The sequence below is a fragment of the Gymnoscopelus braueri genome, assembly GCF_963280865.1.
Source record: "Gymnoscopelus braueri genome assembly, chromosome: 10".
Lineage (NCBI taxonomy): Eukaryota > Metazoa > Chordata > Actinopteri > Myctophiformes > Myctophidae > Gymnoscopelus > Gymnoscopelus braueri.
Genome location: NC_137611.1, coordinates 39,334,477 through 39,355,860, shown reverse-complemented (window position 1 = coordinate 39,355,860; position 21,384 = coordinate 39,334,477). Strand labels below are relative to the sequence as shown.

The window sequence follows — 21,384 nt, the reverse complement described above, 5'->3', positions numbered from 1 at the left end:
TGCCCCGCCAATACGGTGGCAGGTGTTTCATGTTCTTTGGGTGTGTGTGTGTGTGTGTGTGTGTGCGTGCACGTGCGTGTGTGTGTGTGGCCTGTGAACAGTAGGTGTCTTGTGTGCACACCATTCAGTGTTAAAACATTCAGACACAATTCTTCACGCATGCATAATTTTGTGTGTGTGTGTGTGTGTGTGTGTGTGTGTGTGTGTGTGTGTGTGTGTGTGTGTGTGTGTGTGTGTGTGTGTGTGTGTGTGTGTGTGTGCGTGTGTGCGCGTGTGCGCGTGGTATGCATGCGTTCACACACACACACACACACACACACACACACACACACACACACACACACACACACACACACACACACACACACTTGTCCGCCGAAATGTGTATCGTTCCGTCGTCAGACCTGGCTGTCACAAAGCACACACAGGTGTCATGACGAGCCCTGTAGACTGACAGGCCTACTGCATTGTCACTGCTATCCCTGGCCTGGTGTATCGCAACAAGCTGTCACAACAAGCTCAAACCGGGCACAACACTCACTACAAACCCATTTGACAGTATAGTCAATCAATAAGAACAGAAGGAGCCAGGGGTTTCAGTGATAATAACAGAATAGGTCAGGTGAATATCTTCAGGTGATTACATACCAGAGTCTTTGCAGTAACCACTTTTCCTACTTCCACACGACACATAGCTTATTGTCTGTATTTTTACTACAAATACATTCTAATCTCAATTCATTAGGGAAATAAAATAGCTAAGAGGAGAAACTCTTTCAATAAGATGTTACATACTTTATGTGATATATTTCCTAGTATACACAGTCATAGCCCCAACCTTCAGTAAGAACAGGGGGTCTGTTTCTGGCATAGAAATGGCCTTCCAGCTCATTGGAAAGGCAGTTGTCCTGAGAACTGTGAATAGCCTGATATACTGTAATATAAACCCATCATACAGCAAGCTTCATTATATGCACGCACGCATGCACACACACACGGACACGGACACACACACGGACACGCACACACGGACACACACACACAGTCAGTTTTACACTGACTTGTTTTATGTATTCTCTCATGCCATCAATTCCGTGCCACCAGGCCAGCAGGGGCCTGCATGCTGCATGCAACACTAACGTAAGCCCCCACAGGGCTCGCCTCTGCATGCAGGAAGCCTCTCCATTTTCACCTTGCACCTAAATCAACTCGATACGCCGTTATGCAAATTATCCATTGACATGACGTCATCCGGTGAACTCTGGCCCTGCCGTCGTCAAAATGAGCTTTTGCACCTGTTTGAGTGAGCGCCACTGCACCGCACCGCCGTCCAAAGAAAACACACAGTGGTGTGGTTTCTCTAGTACGCGCGCAAAATCAGCCCTCTATTCATTATCACTGCAGCTTTGAAACGTATCACTTGGAAAAACATCACAGATTTCAGTGCTGCTTTGGTAGGCTGGAAGGCTGTTCGTGTAGATAAATCTTGACTAAACGCGATATGAGGATAGTGTAAATTTTTGTTCTCGGGAGACTCTTTTTTTCACTTGAAACTTGAAAGCACAGACAGCTTGTTCTTTTTTACTTTTCCAATAGCCTGGACGGTATAGTCCATATTATGCTTGGAACTGTCTCCATGCTTCGAGGCTTCACCAAAGCTTTTGTATTGACACTAGGTCTGTTTTAATTCCCATCCTTGCTTAGAGACGCACGCACGCAGGCACGCGCAGGCACGCACACACACTTACACACACACACACACACACACACGCCTCCCTCCATCCTATTTTTCCTTCCCTCTAGCCCACTCCCTCTGGTGTTATCGCCCTTTCTCCCTGGAAAAAATAAAAAAATAAAATCTGTGCTTTTTATTATGTATTTGCCTTGCTCGCTGTTTGCACGGGGGCTGTTCAGCACTTTATGTTATTAAAGCAGGATTTTTTTGCCAGAGACGTCATTGGCCCACAGCGGTAATTACTGAGGATCTGCATAGCTGCCTCCGCGACTCGCACGCCTTGGAAATGTTATTACCACCCGCCGGTCTCGGCGGAGCATTGCGGGGGTGACTTCTCCTACAGCTGGTGTCTTTTGCTCGGGCCGCGGCCGTGCGACACTTAGCTAGTCTCCCAACAGGGTCCCGGGGCAACGGACCAGACGGACAGGATGGACGGGAATGGAGAAAACGAGCGAACGCATGATGGAGAGCGCCTGGCCTGTAATACACTAGAGAGAATGTCGGGGCTCGGAGCAGCTTGAATTTTTTTTCCCCCCCGTCTAGTCCGCGTGTGTCCAATAAAATAGTGGACTTGAAACATTTGCCCCTGACAGAGTGAGGCTGGACATAAACAGAGATGGTGTTTGGCTTGTATTAATTTACCAGATCCATTGCCCTCAGACAGACGCAGAGAGTGTAGAGAGTGTCCTGGGGCCTGTTGTTGTTAGATGAGAGGATTCAGATATGAATCTAGTCCAAGATATGAGCAAAATCACTGTAGTCACTGCGGCTCTGATAGCCTTTATTTATCTATTGATCTCTCCCCCTTTCTCTCTCGTTCTCTCTATATATAACTCATCACCTCGCTCTGTCTCCCATTCCTCCTCTCCCTCCCTCCCAGTGTTGGAAAGTAACTTAGTACATTTACTTAAGTACTGTACTTAAGTACAATTTTGAGGTATTTGTACTTTACTTGAGTATTTCCAATTTCCAATACTTTTACTTCCACTACATCTCAGAGGCAAATATTGTACTTTTACTCCACTACAATTATTTGAAAACTTTAGTTACTTTTCAGATACAAATTATGATATTATAAAACACACATTAACCACTTCAGTCCTATTTTATACCTAGGCTATTTGAAAATAGCCGATCTACAAGCTCACAACGCGTCGCGATGCGACGCGTTGTGAGCTTGTAGATCTAGCTATTTTTCAAACATTTTAGTACTTTTACTTTTGGTACTTCAAGTACATTTTGATGCCAATACTTTTGTACTTTTACTCAAGTAAATTTTGAATTCTGGACTTTTACTTGTAACAGGGTATTTCTATATTGCAGTATTGGTACTTTTGTGCTTTTTCCACCACTGCTCATCACCTCTCTCTGTCTTCCATTCCTCCTCTCCCTCCCCCCTCTCTCTCTCTCTCTCTCTCTCGCTTTCTCTCGCACACTCTGCACCATTCCCTGAGAGGCGAGCGCTGTCTGTCTCTGCGTGTCGCAGTGCGTCCTGACACCGCTCTCCACCGGGGGGTCAGAGGTTAACTCCCCTGTTCAGGGTCAGCGACTTCTTAGAGGTCAAACCCCCAGATCGCGGCTCCTTAATGAGCTCAGTCTGGCTGCTGGGTCTGCAGCTCTGCACACAATGCCACACATTACAAACACATGTTCATAACAAGCAGCCACGCACACAGCCACGCACGCACACACTCTCACACTCACAAGATGGCTCCCCTACAGTCTTAAAGCCCATTGGGTTAAGCCATTAACCACTTTCAACCTAGCGTCCCTATTGTGGGCATTGGATTATAATATAACGCAATAATTGTCAATATTTTGTGTCAAATATAGAAAAAACGGCAGATCTACGAGCTCACAACATGTCACATCACGTTGCTGTTCATGCACAATTTCAACTATTTCAACTATTTCAACTATTTTCGACACACTGAAGTCTAAAATAAGACCTCAGTGGTTAACACCTATGGCCTACAGGGGCAGGGCTTAGTAAGCGTGATTAGCACATTTTGGTCCCTGCGTGGCAATTAAAAAAAGGCATTGTTTAAACATGATTTAAAGCTCTGATTAATGATTAGTAGGGACTAGCTAAACTTCCCCACTATTTCCAGTTTCCATTTTTGTGGGTTTGCACACACAAAATGTACACAGATACATACTGTACATACATACATACATACATACATACATACATACATACTGTACATACAGTACCGTATGTGTATATTATGCACAGACAGACACCCAGGATTGACTTGGTATGATTTGAAACAGCACAGAATCCTACTGCATCAAAAATATGCAACGCAGATGCTCTCTCTCTCTCTCTCTCTCTCTCTCTCTCTCTCTCTCTCTCTCTCTCTCTCTCTCTCTCTCTCTCTCTCTCTCTCTCTCTCTCTCTCTCTCTCTCTCTCTTTATTTGATTTCCAACAGCAGCTTGTCTGCAAATACTCAGGTTAAACTAATTGGCATTATTAAACTGGCTAGCTCAACCAAAAACATGGATTAATGTGTATCCTCATGTGCTTTCACGCGCAAGTTAAATAGCCATGCTAGCTATGCAGTGTGTTTCCATGTGTGTCTGCGCACATGCGCGTGTATGTGTGTGTATGTGTGTATGCGTGTGTGTGTGTGTTCGGAATTTTAAACGAGCTGCTGTCAATTTCAATCAGCGGCGCGCGTGGCATGCCTGGGGCCCAGGTAGCCCAATTACTGGCCCGACACGCTCGACATGCTAACAGAAGCCCCAGCCTATCTCCTCTTATTCAAACAGGGCTGAGGGAAGCGGAAGACGCTAAATGTAATATGGGTCGATGTGTGAAGGGCGAATGCTGTTGGGAGAGGCTGCCACGGCAAGGGTAGCATCCACCAGCCGGACGATCGATAGGCTTGGGGAGGGGATGAATGGGTTGGAGAAAGGAGGAAGACGGCAACGGTTGACAGGCTTTGGACAGCAAAGAACAATAGGGATGTATAGCAAGCAGTGGTGTAAAGTAACTAAGTACATTTACTTAAGTGCACTTATGAGGTATTTGTACTATACTTGATTATTATTACAAAACCTACATTAACCTATTCAGCCCTATTTAAACGTTGGCTATTTGAAAGTAGCCGATCTACAAGCTCTACAAGCTCACAATGCGTCGCGATGCGACGCATTGTGAGCTTGTAGATCTGCTATTTTTAAGAAGAACACCTGTGAAATGGGACCTTCTGCATAATGAGTACTTTCTACTTTTGGTAATTTAAGTGCATTTTGATAGCAATACTTTTGCACTTTTACCCGTAACAGAGTATGTCTACGTTGCAGCATTGATACTTTTACTTTTGAGTACCTTTTTCCACCACTGAACAGGATATATTAACCCTTTTTGTGTGTTTCTCTCTCTCTCTTCCTCTCTCCATCTCTTCCATCTCTCCCTCCCCCCCCCCGCCCCCCCCCCCCCTCTTCTTCTTGTCTCTCAGGGCGGTAAGATCCCGGTGCGGTGGACGGCGCCGGAAGCCATCGCCTACAGGAAGTTCACGTCCGCCAGCGACGTGTGGAGCTACGGAATCGTCATGTGGGAGGTGATGTCGTTCGGAGAGAGGCCCTACTGGGACATGTCCAACCAGGATGTGAGTGTTTGTTGTTCGTACGATTCCCGGAAAAGTAAAACACGGGGAAACCATTTAAAATTAACCAAAGTTTAATCCATTAAGACCGGGAACGCATCTGTGTCATTTTCAGATTTATTTAGCTATTTTAGAAAAATCTTGAAAATGTGTGCAAATCTTAGAATGATTTAAGCGAACTTTGTCAAATATTTTGTTCCAGGGACCCCCAGAAGCAAAGATTTGAGTTACAAATATTCGCAAAAAAAAAAACATATTCATAGATTTGCACACATTTTCACGATTTTTTTCAGAAATAGCAGATCTACAAGCTCATAGCGCGGCACTCGGTGCCACGCTATGAGCTTGTATATCTGCTATTTTTGAATAGCCAGAGCAATCTAAAGTGACACAGATGCGTTCCCGGGTCTTAATGGGTTAATTCAGCAGAGTCATTGCTTTTCACAGAACAACACCAAAAACGTGGGTCACTTTACCCTGACTTGGGCTTAACAGAGCTACTGCTGCTTCTCTTTGGGAGGAAGCGGTGATTATCTTTTCGGCGACGTGTCCATCGAGAGGAGCTCATAAGGCTGGGAGCCGTAATAAATCATAACGTCTTTTTTATTATTTTTTATCAGTTACTACTTGATAGTATCACGACCAAAAACGTCCTTGACGGTGACTTTGAAAGCAGACTTTGCCATGATGATGGCAGACATCTCATGCTTTTTTTTCTCCTCCCCCCTCTTCCTTCCTGGCCAAGGATTATGAGAGCAATGAGTGATTGCTTAGAGCGCTTTGCTTTGTTTGCCATGTCCGTTTGGATGCGGTCCACGACGTCCACATGCACATACAAGCACACGTGTGTCTCACACGCACACAACTCCCGCACACACGGGTTGGACTTGGTTCCCGCACTATGAGGTCGCTCTCCTCTTGCGATCTTCCCAGCCAGCCAGGCTGCCAGCCAGCCACCGGTTCCTCTGTGGGGTTTTTGCTCCGCGAGGAGCGTCCAACCCAGCAGATGTTGCCTCAGTGGGCCAGAATGTGCTGACTGGTGTGGGCTAACGCAGAGGAGAGAACTGGCGCTGCACCCGGTGGCCGGCTGCTCGGTCCACCCACATGTGTGTGGGCGTGTGTGCGAGTGCACACACACGTGTTCGTGTTACTATACTTGCGAGGACATCAACGTCTTAGGACGGCATTGAAAATGGCTGAAAATAGACAAAAAGTTGCCGGAAAATAGCAGATATACAAGCTTACAGCTTGTGAGCTTGTGTGTGATATCGGCGCACAACTAAGTATAAAATAGGAAAAACTATAACCCTAACTAACACCTAAACCTGACCTCTAAATGTCAAATCCTAACACTATAACCCTAACCTATAACATATCCATATGTAAGCCTAACCCCCAAAATATTGTTTTTTTTTCACAAAACAGCCAGAAAATGGTTAGAAAATGGTTAGTTGTTTCTCAAATTCTACTATACTTGTGGGGATATTTGGTCCTCACAAGTATAGTAATACAAACACACACACACAACGGCATGCACTCCAACACACGCTGTAACATAAAGCCGGATTTATACCTACTGTAGTTGTGCGGCTGTGTTGCGTGCCGGAAAAAGGCGACTTACAAGCTCATCACAACGCATCTCAGCGCAACGCCTATTTTCAGTGCGTGACCACTGTAAGCAACAAAGTATATCAAGCCCTTGAAGACACATAAACATGTTCATACACACGTGCCTTTGCCTGTAAAAGCACACATAACACAGAAGAGGGGCCACTCAGGCCATCCAAATATACATACACACACGCCTGCATACAGTGTGCACTATTCGTCAGGATTCTGCTGAATTGCAGTCAGCGCCATGGTAGAGTTGGCAACCTATAGAGTGGCTTCTAGTTTAACCCATTCAATCCGCATCTCTGTAATTTTAGATGTCTTTGGCTATTCGAAAATAGCAGATATACAAGCTCATAGCACAGCAGCACAGAGTGCGGTGCTGAGCTTGTAGATCTGCAACAAAAAAAAAGAATTGTGCAAATCTTTGAATATATATTTTTGTTCCAGGGACCTCCAGAAGCAAAGATTTGAGTTAAAAATGTTGTTGCAAAAAATATGATGTATTCAAAGATTTGCACAAATGTTGCTACAAGTACCGCGCTACGAGCTTGTAGATCTGCTATTTTTGAATAGCCAAAGTATAAAATAATGGTTATAGCTCAAATCTAAAATGACAGAGATGCGTTCCCGGATTGAATGGGTTAATAATAGTGTCTCTTTGCACTCAATCTCACGCAGACCTTGAGCTCACCATTCCATCCATCTCTGATGAAAGATTAGACACACAAACAATACGGAGATACGGGCGGGCGTGAGATACGTCAACGTGCGACTGAACACTCTCTGCAGTGTTGGCATTATGTATAGTTGCTAAACGTAATGGTTGTACATAACTGCAACCTTTTTAGGATAACGTTAGACCAAGTCGTTCTGATTGGTCCATTAGCGTAGCTAGCAACACGCCAATGTGAACCCTGTGGGGGTTTACCTCTTTATTTGTATATTTTTAGGACGTGATAAATGTTAAATGGTGCGTTTATATTGCGCCGTTAACATTACAATGTGCATTACATTCATACATTCACACACATTTTCACACACCAAACGTGGAGGAATCTATGCAAGGCACCAACTTGATTTTGTTGACTAAAACTATGACGAAAAATGTTCGTTGACTACCTTTTTTTTCACTGACGAAAACTAAATAGAAACTAAATAAAAACTAAGCTATGACGACTAGAACTAAGACTAAATATATTGACAATTTCGTCAACAAATTAAAACTAGACTAAATGTTAGTGAGGGACGAGTGGAGAAGAGATCCAGTAGAACTGGATTTGGCTGGGTTTGGTTGCGCTCGGGTGTTGCGCTCTGAAAATAGCAGATCTACAAGCTCACGTCGCGTCGCAGTGTGAGCTTGTAGATCGGCTATTTTCAGCATGCAACTAAGTGTAAAATCAGGCATAACGACGCCATCAAGGCACCGCCAACATACATATTAGTCAACTAAATCAGCTGTACATTTAGTCGACTATAATCTCAATATATTTAGTTGACTAAAACTAGACAAAAACTAAAACATTTCAGATGACTAAAATATGACTAAAACCAAATGGAATTTTATTCAAAAGATTATGACTAAAACTAAATCAAAATTTGGTGTAAAATCAACACTGGCACCAACCTGCTCATCGAGGGCAGTTTGAGCATCTTGCTCAAGGACACTTTGACGCTATAAGCCAGGAGGGGTTTGAATTGGGAACCGTCCATTTCCCAAGCGGCCACTCTTACCTCCTGAGCCACCGACCGCGGTAGAAAACTTGTGAAACTCAATCACTCTAATAAGGGCCGCAGGTATCCTGTATACCGCCTCCGAGAAACAAGTGTCAAGTGGTGGTCTCTCACAGTGTTAATTATATCTGCCTGTTCCCTGGACGTTTCTGTCCAGAGTGACACACACTTCTCTCTGTATAGTCTTCCATGCTGCTCGAGTGACGGCTGATCGGCTCGAGTCAAGAGGAAGGACACATCAGCCGGAGTGCTCTCTAGATAGAGTGACTGGAGAGATAGTGTGTGCGTGCGTGCGTGCGAGTATACATGTGTTCCTTCCTATATGTGCTTGTTTCCAGGTGTGTGTGTGTGTGTGTGTGTGTGTGTGTGTGTGTGTGTGTGTGTGGCGTGCGTGTTTGTGTGCACGGCTGTGGGTGGGAGAGGAGTGGAGAGAGAGAGAGAAGTATAAGTCAAGGAGACAGATTGCAGTCACCGAAACTTCTCAGCAACACCGACCGCGGGGCAGAAGGACTGTTAATACTGAGCTCCCCCGACTAAGACAGAGGCCTCGTCAGATTGAGTTAGCGCCGCAGAACGGGAGAGGATTTGCTAACGTTAGTGTGTTAGTATCACCAAATTGGTTCCGTCGAGCATAGGGGGCCTGAGAGCAGCCACTGTATGCCTGCTGTAACCATTTATCATGTATATAATTAGTCAATGTCGTATGATGCTAACAGCCGCACCCCAGACGCAGCAGTATATACCGTCCTTCCGTGACTCCGCTGAAACGGCTGAGAAGAAACCTGCCCCGCATGCCATTTCTGCAATGCACATAAACTTGCCCCATTATGCCTGATTCACTGCACTTCTCTGTGCATTCTAAGTGCCTTTAATTGTATTGTCCTATTGCGCTGGTTCTCTACTGCTCCAAACGGCCCCTTGCGGGTCTGTAACTCTTAAGGGTGTACACATGGAACCAAATGGACCCTTACGAGTCCATTTGGTTCCATTTGTACGAGTTAATTTACAGTGTAGATTGGGGCCCTATAGAGATAACAAATTGTCTAAAATGGGGGTCCATGGCCTTAATGTGTATAGCTTTTTTTTTGTGTAAATGAATGCCCTGCTTCATCATACAAAAGTGTCTTACAAAAGTAGTGAAAATAGCAGATCTACAAGCTTACAACACGCCACGATGTGACGTGTTGTGAGCTCGCAGATCTGCTATTTTCACTATTTTAAAATGTGTTGTAATAAAGGTATGGTTTTGGACATACAAGGTTTCAAACGGACAGCAACGATGACACAGATGACACAGATGCGTTCCCGGTCTTAATGGATGAACTCCCAGGTTTTTAACAGCATTTGCGTAATATTTGTGCTAGCCAACCTTTGGGGCCCAAAAGGTGAAGGTCGCCACATTAGAACAATATGGCATTTACTGTAGATATCATTTACTGTAGATAGGTGACAATTCAGCAGAGTACATGTTTCTATCTGTCAGCATAGAGGTGACAATACAAATGCGGTAAAGGCTGTGCCATCTGGCGTCCGTGCTTTGCAGACATAAACACTGCAAACTAATTATTTTTTTTCCCACTACTAAAACACAGTGTTTAAGACCAACACTATGGTGTTAAATTATAGATGCGATGCAATATAGAACACAGGTTTTCTAAGTGGGGGCGCCGCTCACAAGAAGCCCATGGTCTGGGCACTTAACTGGCTGTGGTATATATTATATTATACCACAAAAATGAGGTATAACCTCATATGTCCGAAACTGTAACTTTTCAGGATTCTAATTCAAAAGCATCAAAAGTAGCAGATCTACAAGTTCGAAACGCGTCGCTTCGCGCCGCGTTTCGAGCTTGTAGATCTGCTACTTTTGATGCTTTTGTGTGACGCTGTAGTATGATCAGATAGTACGAAAAAACACAAAAAGTTAAACCATGGAGATGAGAGGTTTCTGCCCGACATCAACGATTTACCACCGATCTGACCGTGACCTGGAAAAGTTAGTGAACCCCTGCTACAGTATGTATAACACAAATGTGTCCTCCCCTTCTCCCTATAGGTGATCAATGCCATTGAACAGGACTACCGCCTGCCCCCGCCCATGGACTGTCCCAGCACCCTGCACCAGCTGATGCTGGACTGCTGGCAGAAGGACCGCAACGCTCGGCCCCGCTTCTCTGACATCGTCAGCACCCTGGACAAGATGATCCGCAACCCCACCAGCCTCAAGGCTGTGGCCAACATCCCCGCTGTGTAAGTTATTAAAACTCTCTGGCTGCCAAGAACGAGTTATCTTTTTTTATTTTTTTTTAAGAAAACGTTCAGAACCCAAGATATCGTGACGTGAAGGTTTAGTTACTAGTTACTTTGTAGATTTTGATTATTGTTACAAAACATACATAAACCACTTCAGCCCTATATACATTTCGGCAATTTGAAAATAGACGATCTACAAGCTCACAATGCGACACATTGTGAGCTTGTAGATCGGCTATTTTCAAAAGATTTTTAGACATTTGAAAACTTGTGAAATTGGGCATTCCGCATAAGGAGTACTTTCTACGTTTGGTACATTATGCACATTTTGATACCAGTACTTGGTACTTTTACTCAAGTCAATTTTGAATTCCGGACTTTCACTTGTAACAGAGTACTTCTACAGTACATTACAGTATTGATACTTTGACTTAAGTACAAAATTTGAGTACTTTTTCCACCACTGAACATAACACCAAGACAATACATGAAGTCCCCAGGATACACAAACCAGCATATCAGTGAGGCAGTTTGTTTAGTTCAGCAATGGCTGAATGGACTAAACTCCTACTAAAACGAACTGTTTGCCATTTCAAAGTTCTGTATCTTCGTCCAGATGGCATGATTGTACTGTGACGGTTGAGGGGATGATCAGTGTAATTTACTACTGTGAGTGCTAAACGTGTGGCGGCTTTACCGTTCATATCAGAAAGTGTGGGTGTGGGAAGGCCAACAATTCAGTAATACTGAAAAGTGTGTTTTTGTTAGAAATGGTCAATACTGTATATTGAAAAAACATGGGGAACAATACAACAGAACAGGATTAATAATGCTTTTGTAGAGTAATAACAAAGTGAGGGGCAACAGACAATGCTGAAGCCCTATCAGTGGTTCTCAAACTTGTTTAATTAAAAAAAATGCATGAGGCCACAAACCCCCATAACTCTCAGTGTTACAGATTTTTAAGGGTCCATTTGGTTCCTATAACTGTCAATAACTTAGCTGGGGACCCCCCTCAAGGACCCCTGGGGGATCCCCCTGGACCCCACTTTGATAACCACAGCCCTATATACCTCATTGTACGATGAATAGTGAAAACAGCTTGTAGATCTACTATTTTCTGGAGTAAAAAGATAAAAGCTGAAGGTATGCGCACACTAGAGCCTGGTTCACTGCTACCACTTGTACTACAGTCTGCCTACACACGTCCACATGCACACCTGCCTTTTCATCCACACATAAAATAAACATGGATTTTTGACTTTTGCATGCATCAAACCTGAACTTCACGCTCAACACTATTTCCTCCTGGTTTCTCTCTCTCTCGCACACACGCATGTGACGCACGCACGCACACGACGCACGCACGCACGCACGCACGCACGCACGCACGCACGCACGCACGCACGCACGCACGCACGCACGCACGCGCACACGCACACACCATACCCATACCTTCGTTCTCCCTAACTCTCTCCCCTGCTTAATATTGCATCAAAGCTCTGCTGCATATCTCCTCCCACCTCCCTTCCCCATCTCTCTCTCTGTCTGTCTGTCTGTCTCATCCTGTCCTCTCTCCTCTTCTCTCCTCCTCCTCCAGACCTTCTCAGCCACTGTTGGATCGCTCCATCCCCGACTTCAACACCTTTAGCTCGGTGGAGGACTGGCTGGCTGCCATCAAGATGAGCCAGTACAGAGATAACTTCCTCAACTCCGGCTTCACCTCCCTGCAGCTGGTGGCTCAGATGACCTCAGAGTGAGTTCAGTCACAGCAGCATGTGCGAAATGTCACCTTCCCTCCTCCACACGCTGATGGAGGAAGTGTTTTTTACTTAAGTAAAAGTATCGATACCGCAATGCAGAGAGTAAAAGTCCGGCATTCAGAATTTACTTGATTAAAAGTACAAAGGTATTGACATCAAAATATACTTAGAGTACCAAAAGTACTCATTGTGCAGAATGTGCTTTTCAAATTGTGAAATGTATTTTTAACACATCGGGTGCCAGAATTTTATAATAACAGATTACGTTCGGTGCCAGAAAGCTGTGGGCTCCACGGCGAGCACACGCACGTAAACAATGCATGCGTGCACAGCAATGGATGGTCCTGCATGGCTAAAGCCTGGAACAACAACATGTCTCATGCGAGTCACCATTGCGGAGCGATCGCGCATCGAGAATGACTCGTTTTGCCCACTGTAAAAAGTTAAGGAGATACAGAGGTTTTTAGCAAGGAGATAGAATGGAAGCGGATGGGAGCCAGATTTTTTGGCACGGTGATCCATCTGTCCCTTACTTCTTAGTGTGTTCATGGGTGATTCCAGTGCTGCTCCAGCCCCCCCCCCCCCCCACCCCCCCGTATGGAAATAAAAACACTGAAAACACGGTTTGAAACGTATTCGGCACCAAAGCGCTACGCTGTGAAAACACGGTTTGAACCGTGTTTGGCACCCTATGTGTTAAAATAGCCAAAGTATATATGGGGCTGAAGAGGTTAATGTATGTTTTGTAATAATAATCAAAATCTACTATGCAACTTTGTAAACTAAAGTTTTCAAATAATTGTAGTTAAGTAAAAGTGCAATATTTGCCTCTGAGATGTAGTGGAGTATAAGTATTGTAAATTGGAAGTGCAGTACTCGAGTAAATGTTCTTAGTTACTTTCCACGTCTGCCTCCAGCCCTCCACACCTCAACAGCAGATATGACACCGGCCCTTAAAAAAGATTGACACTAGTAGGGTTCAATTCTGCATGACTCAACCTCCGGAGGTGCAATCCAGCTCAGCAGGACTTTACTCTGACCCCCTGTTTCTTTCCTGTTCCTGTCCACTATGATGTCAGTCCAAAAAAGAGAGAGGTGCCTCAGAAAAGACATTTGACGCCGGCTCTTGCATGGCTGATGGCTGGGATGAAAGGAAGACATTTTTGTAGAGTTGTTAACCCATTAAGGCCGGGACGCATCTGTGTAATTTTAAGATGTCTTTGGCTATTCAAAATTAGCAGATATATATTTTAGAAAAATCATGAACATTAATTTTGTGCAAATATTATTATTATTTTTTTTTTTTGCAGACATTTGTAACTCAAATCTTTGCTTCTGGGAGTCCCTGGAACTAAATATTTTACAAATGTTCGCTTTAAAAAATATATATTCCAAGATTTTCACGATCTTTCACGATTTTTCAAAAATAGCAGATCTACAAGCTCATAGCGCGGCACTCTGTGCCGCGCTATGAGCTTGTAGATCTGCTATTTTTGAATAGCCAAAGAAATCTAAAAATGACACACAGATGCGTTCCCGGTCTTAATGGGTTAAACAAACTGCAAAGCCAATTAATTACAATGCCTGTAGGCTTAGACAACGAGGGTTGATATTAAGGTTTTTGATTTGGTCCGTGACGGAATAAAAGGTTTGAACTCCAAAACTTAGATTTCCACAACTTAACACATTGACTGCCAGAGTTTATTCATAATGTACTCACCCCTGTGCCAGCAATTTGCGTGTTTTTAATTTTTTTTGGTAATTTTTCATTCAAATACATTCTCTGATTGTGTTCTCAAGCACCTACGATTGTTCCACCAGTAGAGAGCAGCACATCCAAACATTGATCACCTCGCTCGCCCCCTCCCAAACAGGCCCACGTCATATCCGGTCATTCAAAGGATGTGACGTTTTCGACAATTCCCGGCCCGCTGATCGGCCTGAAAACGATGTGATACACTACGACGATGACTGTTAGTCACCCGGACCAAAGCAAATAGAAGTTGAGCTGTCCGTTGAAAAAACGTGTTTTTCCTTATTCTGGCCGAAAATCACCGGAGAAAAACAACGTGACCCGGAAATGATTTTTTTTTTTTACATCCGACTCCGGGTGAGTGTGACGTAAGTGGAAAACGAAAGTGTTGATGAGAAATAAACACAGCCGTGCGATCACTGATTAAACAATGAAAATTTAAAACAACACATCAATGCGTTCTTTGGAATCCTGGCACTCAAGCGATAGATTTGAAAGAACGCATCGATGCGATCTTGGCACTGTATGTGTTAAAAAATAAAATAATAATAGTAATAATGATAAAAAGCACTCCCTGCCTCATCTAAATTCTTACCGTCATGGAAATTAAAGCAGATTATTGGTCAAGATCAGGTTGAACTTGTGAGTATTGTTAATGTTTTGGTATATGAGATACAGTGTCTCTTGTACCAGGCATTAATTCACTTAAAAAAAATCTTATCTCAAAGTCATAACCTCCAATTCATTCCTCCGGGCCAAATTGACTCTGAGGGAACAACAAATGTTGTCATTCATTTAATGTAATTAAAAATGATGTGCGTTCTTTGCATAAATAAACAAAAAATACTGCTTTCATCTGTACGCTTGGAGCTCGGTGACATTTATTGCAGGCTCCCAGAGGTGCAAAGTAATATGCATCTGTAATGTATCGCCATGGCTAATAAACCTGGAAGTCTCCTCTCACTGCGGAAAAGTGAGTTAACCCATTAAGACCCGGGAACGCATCTGTGTCATTTTTTAAATTTATTTGGCTATTAAAAAATAGCAGATCTACAAGCTCAGCAGATACATAATAGCAGATCTACGAGCTTGTACATCTGCTATTTTTGAAAAAATCGTGAAAGTTTGTGTAAATCTTTTGAATATATTATATATTTTTTAAATACATGTTTCTATGTCAGTGGTTCGCAAACTTTTTCATGTCCAGGACTCCCAAAATCATATGTATTTGGCCACGGACCCCCATCTCAAAATATTTTGTAATAAGGACCCCCAGAAGCAAAGATTTGAGTCAAAAAAAATCATTTTAAGAATATATGTATTCAAATATTTTCGCACATTTTCACGATAAAAAAAAAAAAGCAGATCTACAAGCTCATAGCGTGGCATCTATCTGCTATTTTTGAATAGCCAAAGAAATCTTAAAATGACACAGGTGCGTTCCCGGTATCAATGGGTTAATTGAATCTGTGTGCGAGTTTGTGTTTGTGTTGACATTCACGGCCGCGAGCTATCCATCCTCTAGTTCTATCCTTTAGCTGTAGCGCTGCTGCTACTATCTATGTAAATGCACCGGTAAACAAACACTTAGAGATATTATGTGTGGGTTTTTTCCTTTTGTTTGTCAGTGTTACTTCAGAGCAGTGGTTCCAAAAAAATGGACCCAGAGGTCCTTGAGGGGGTTCCCAGCTCAATGGTTACGAAGTTAGGAACCAAATGGACCGTAACCGCAGCAAGTAGATGGAACCAACTGTACACTCTCAGAGTTAAATGAACACAGAGGATTTGACTCTGCATAGTAGGGGTCTAATAGATAAGAATTTGTTGCATAACGTTGCTGTCGGACAGAAACCTCTTACCTCCATATTTTATTTTGTATTTCTTTTTCTCATAAATGAATCCTACGTCATACTACAGTGTCAAAGTGGCAAAAATAACCGATCTACAAGCTCAAAACTCGTTTGAGCTTGTATATCACTTTTAGTGTATATCAAACTGGGGTTCCTTGAAAGTAAAAGGGTTGAGAATTACTGCTTTAAAACTTGTGTTCTGTCTGTTTTTCCTCTCTCTCTCTCTCTCTCTCTCTCTCTCTCTCTTCCCCCCCCCCTCTCTCTCAGGGACCTGCTGAGGATAGGAGTGACCCTGGCGGGCCACCAGAAGAAGATCCTCAGCAACATCCAGACCATGCGCGTGCAGATGAGCCAGACGCCTCCCACGGTGGCATGACTGCAGGAGGCGCTGTACCACGGAGCGGGCAGCATTCGCAGGACCACCAACAACAACGGCAGCCTCCGAATGACCCCCGACCCGTCGGAACGCGCCAGGGTCGAAACCATCGTCTTAATCTAAAAATCCGACGCCATCATATGCCTGGAGTACAGGGTCCACGCTACCACACGATTAGCGGCCACATCACGTTTTTTGCGAAAGCCAATTCACCCTCACCAGAAAGTTCAGGGTCCATAATTGACACTTTGCATCTTATCACACACCCGGAAGAGAGACGTCAACTGGCGTGGCGTTCCAGCCACTACCCCTGCCATTTGTTTTTCCATCTCGCATCTGATCTACTCCAACAGTCAGACATTCACAAATGAAATCGTGTCACAAAAAAACAAACTTTTATGTTCAAATGACTGATGCTGTCTGTTATGTTATCTGGACTTGGAAGGTGTTGGAATTGTGAAACAGAAGTGTGAGAGACTATTTCAACGTGGCCAGCAGCTATCAGCTGACCGCCTGTGATTTTTTGACCTGGGTCGTTCGCAAGGAGTCGGGGTCAGAGATGCCTTGACCGTAACCGCGAACAAGCCAGAAATTCTGATTGTACTGTAGAGAAACAAACTATTATCTTTAAGAACAAACGGAGAGAGAACAAATGCAGGAATGTACAGCGGAGTACCATATCCAACTTTCAAATGTTTTGCTTGTTTCAAATATGATTTAATTGTTTTTATGATTTTTTTATTTTTTTATTGTGTCGTAACGTAGACCTTTTTTTTCCCCCCAATTAACTCCATTCACATTTTTTATGTCCAATTCTCTCTTTTTTTTTAACACTATAGCAGGAAACCTATATTTCCCGTTTTAAACTTTAACACTACCTGTGGAGCTCTGGGTGGAAGGCTCTGCCAAAGGACTTTGTGAAACCGGCCACACCCACCCAGATACAGAGAATATATAAATGTGTATATCTCTTCCTAAATATAAATATATCTTTTCAGAATAAATCTTCATATTGAAGGTGAACATGTATGAATATGTATGTACAGGACTGTCGGCTTGCATTTTTGGCAAAGACGTGTTCGTCAAAAGTTCGTCAAAAATAGCAGATCTACGAGCTCATATAGCGCGGCACTCGGTGCCGCGCTATATGAGCTTGTAGATCTGCTATTTTTGAGACTGGATTGTGATAGACACATACTATGTGTTAAGAGTCCTGCGGTGGCCCGTTTCCCCTCCGGATGACTATACAATGGACATTGTGTTGTTTGGTCTCCGACCCCCCCACCTTCACCCCCTCCCATACTCCAGAGGGGCCACGAGGACAATCCTGATCGAACGTTGACCTGGAAGCTGTACAAAAGAACTCTTAATGTAGATCTATATGAAAAATTGTTGTAGAAGAGAAAAAAAACTAATAATAATGATTTGGGAGATCGTGTTAAATGTGGGTGTGAACCCATGCTGTCTCTTTGCTGGTGAGCACTTACTTGTACAGATATGTTTTTTTGTTATTTTTTATTTCTAATCTCTTATTGCTTGTGTTACGGAGTACATGGTGGTACCATATCCGGAGGAGAGCAGAAAGACCAGACTTTGGACGGCCCATATTCATGGTGAGTGTCTGCCTGACTATGACACACTGCCTGTATGACATGAATTAATAGGAAATCAACCATTCATGTCATTAGCTGCTGATCACGGCTGCAAAATTTCATGAAAGTCTGCCCAGCCATTCTCGATTTTATCCGTTTTCTTTCCTTTTTGACCCAAATGTTATTATTTTTAAGCTTTATTTCTTAGATAGAGTGTAGAGAGACAGGAAACCAAGGGCAGAGAGATGAGAGACATGTGAGACAAGACCGGGAGTCGGATTCAAACTCTGGTCCTTGCCACTCACAAGGAGCGGCGAGCCACCACCACCAGACACACCCCCTTCGACCCAAAATGTTAATCACAGTCTTTGGAGCGGCATCCCGATCCTTCCCACAAAGTTTCATGAAAATCCGCACATCCATCCTCCGGTTTTTGTTCACAGTTACACAGACAGGAGCAATTACCGCACAATAGACTGCCATGCATTGCTGTGGGCAGTGTAATGAACATCTGGGCTGGGTTTTGCCAACAGCCGCCCGATGCCATCCTGATGAACACGCAGTCATAACGCATTAAGACCGGGAATGCATCTGTGTGCCATTTTATAGATTTCTTTGGCTATTCAAAAATAGCAGATGTACAAGCTCATAGCGCGGCACCGAGTGCCGCGCTATGAGCTTGTAGATCTGCTATTTTATGAAAAAAATCATGAAAATGTGTGCCAATCTTTTAATATACAGTATATATTTTTAAAGCAAACGTTTGTAACTCATATCTTTGGTTCTGGGGATTCTACAAATGTCTCCTAAATCCTAACAGTTAAAAAAATATATATATATTTGGCCATGGACCCCCATCTCACAATATTTAGTTCCAGGGACTCCCAGAAGTTGTAACAGAGTTAAAAATGTTCGCTTTAGAAAATATATATTCAAAGATTTGCACACATTTAGACTATTTTTTTTTTTTAATAGCAGATCTACAAGTTCATAGCGCGGCACCGAGTGCCGCGCTATGAGCTTGTAGATCTGCTATTTTTTGAATAGCCAAAGAAATCTAAAAACGACTCACAGATGCGTTCCCGGTCTTAACGGGTTAAACAGCCCACACAGGCTCCCCGTTCCCTGCAGTTCTACCACAGCCTCCCCGACGACTGCGAGAAAAAAAAAGCTAAGCCACAAATTACAACTACTCACTCTAACTATGCTCCGCTGCCATCTGGGCGGGCAGGCTGAGGACATCTCAGAGTCGTTTTCATACATACGACGAGCAATGCGGTTGTTTGTCTGCCGGGAAAAGTGACAAGTGGAAATGTAAGTTTGGTTCAACTTGTTTGCAAAGATGACTTCATCATTCACCGGGGATGCCGTGCGTGTCCGGCCTATGAAATTACCCGGGAAGTAAGGATTGAAATGTATTCTGTCCACGAAAGATAGTTCTGGATGGTGCACAGGGTTGATTTCTCATGTTTTCATCTGTGGGCAGTTATGATTGAAATGTTATTGGTCTGTGAGTGTGTGATGGCGTCTGGCTGGAACCCTTTGGTGATGAGTAGCAGTTGTTGCGTCTTCGCTCAATTCCGGTTGTTGCCCCCTTGCTCCTTGTCTCGTCTCAGTTGTGTCGGTGAAAACTCCACTAACACGGTCGGCCATTAGAGCTGAGGTTAGGAGAGAACAAGCCCGGTACAACATTAACAAACTCACTGGGGCATACGGCCGTGATAATGTCTCACAAACAATTATCATGAATATCGAACTCCCTCTGGTGTTTGTGACTCCAAAGGTTGGGGGGGGGAATTATTCGAGGAGAGGCAATAGAAACACGACTGGGATCAGCGCTAACCACCTTGCTTCCAAAATTAGAAATTGACGGCAGGCCCATTAGCAGATTATTAAGTATACTTACACCTCCGCCGCACCCCCGGCCCTTCCTCCTCCTCCTCCTCCTCCACCTCCTCTCTTTCCTGTCCTGTCCTCTCTCTCCCTGGCTGCTCCGGCTGGCTGGCACAGCTCCAGGTCGTTTATCCTGGGTGTAACCGAGCTGTCCTGGGCCGGGGGGGGCGGGGGGGGATTGGGGCGTCCGCGCTGGGGTCCAGTCTGAGAAATGGTTGGCTCCACGCTCCAGCGCACCCAGGCAGGAGAGCAGACACCTGCTGGGCCCCCCCCCCCCCCAACCCCCCCAACTGATAGGCATCTGATCAGCCACAGGGAGTGAGACTGATGGGCGGCTACCGCAACGCAAACACACACACACGCACACGCACACACACACACACACACACTTACGGTTGTATTACTATACTTGCGAGGACATCAACATTTTTTAAAGGTGACTTAAATAATGCCATTCTTGACGATTTTTGCCATTTTTGTTTTTTATAATTGTTTTTATTCAAGATGTTTTTATAACATACAACCACTCAGACAATGCGTACAACAACAACAACAAAAACGTAAACATAAGACAAAAACACCATATAACAAAAGCAACAATAATGACAAAAAACACAGGAGAAAAAACAAAGAAACGTTTTTAAACATTTTTAACCCTAACCCTAGAGCCAAACATACACTAGCAGATCTACAACCTCACAATGTGTCACAGCGTTGTAGATCAGCTATACCGGCATGCAACTGAGTATTAAATCAGGCAAAACTCTATCCCTATAACCCCTAAAACTAACCTCTAAATGTCAAACAACAGCCATTTCTCTTTTGAGGAACAGGAAAATGGTCCTCACAATGTCTATTTTTCAAATAATTTTTTATACTTTTCCCTCACAAGCACACTAATACAAGTAAACACACACACAAACAAACAACCACGCACACAACCACACACACGCACGCACACCACATGTTTACGCACACACGTAAACACACACTCGCGCACGTGCAAACACACATGCGCTGAGGAGGGGAGAGCTCCATTACAACGTCTGTTCTCCAGCCTGCTACGTAATGAAGACAGAGTGGGCGGCGGCCTGGCAGCGGGACCCCGCGTGACCAGCTAGTTTAGATGGAACAAGCAAGGTTAGGAGGAGAAAGGAAGTGGTAGATGAGGAGACTGTGGGAGATCATATACAGTCCTTGCTTTAACCCATT

At 43.9% G+C, this 21,384-nt stretch overlaps 1 protein-coding gene across 1 annotated transcript in view; it reads left to right on the top strand.

The window, feature by feature from the left end:
- Nucleotides 1-21,384, top strand: part of LOC308092785 (ephrin type-B receptor 1-like) — a 251,743-nt gene that overhangs the window by 227,725 nt on the left and 2,634 nt on the right. Inside the window, exons 12-15 of the mRNA XM_080438885.1 lie at nt 5,201-5,350; nt 10,749-10,942; nt 12,546-12,701; nt 16,579-18,300. Coding sequence (XP_080295011.1) covers nt 5,201-5,350; nt 10,749-10,942; nt 12,546-12,701; nt 16,579-16,687 — 609 coding nt within the window. The 3' untranslated portion in view covers nt 16,688-18,300. The remainder of the gene's footprint in view (nt 1-5,200; nt 5,351-10,748; nt 10,943-12,545; nt 12,702-16,578; nt 18,301-21,384) is intronic.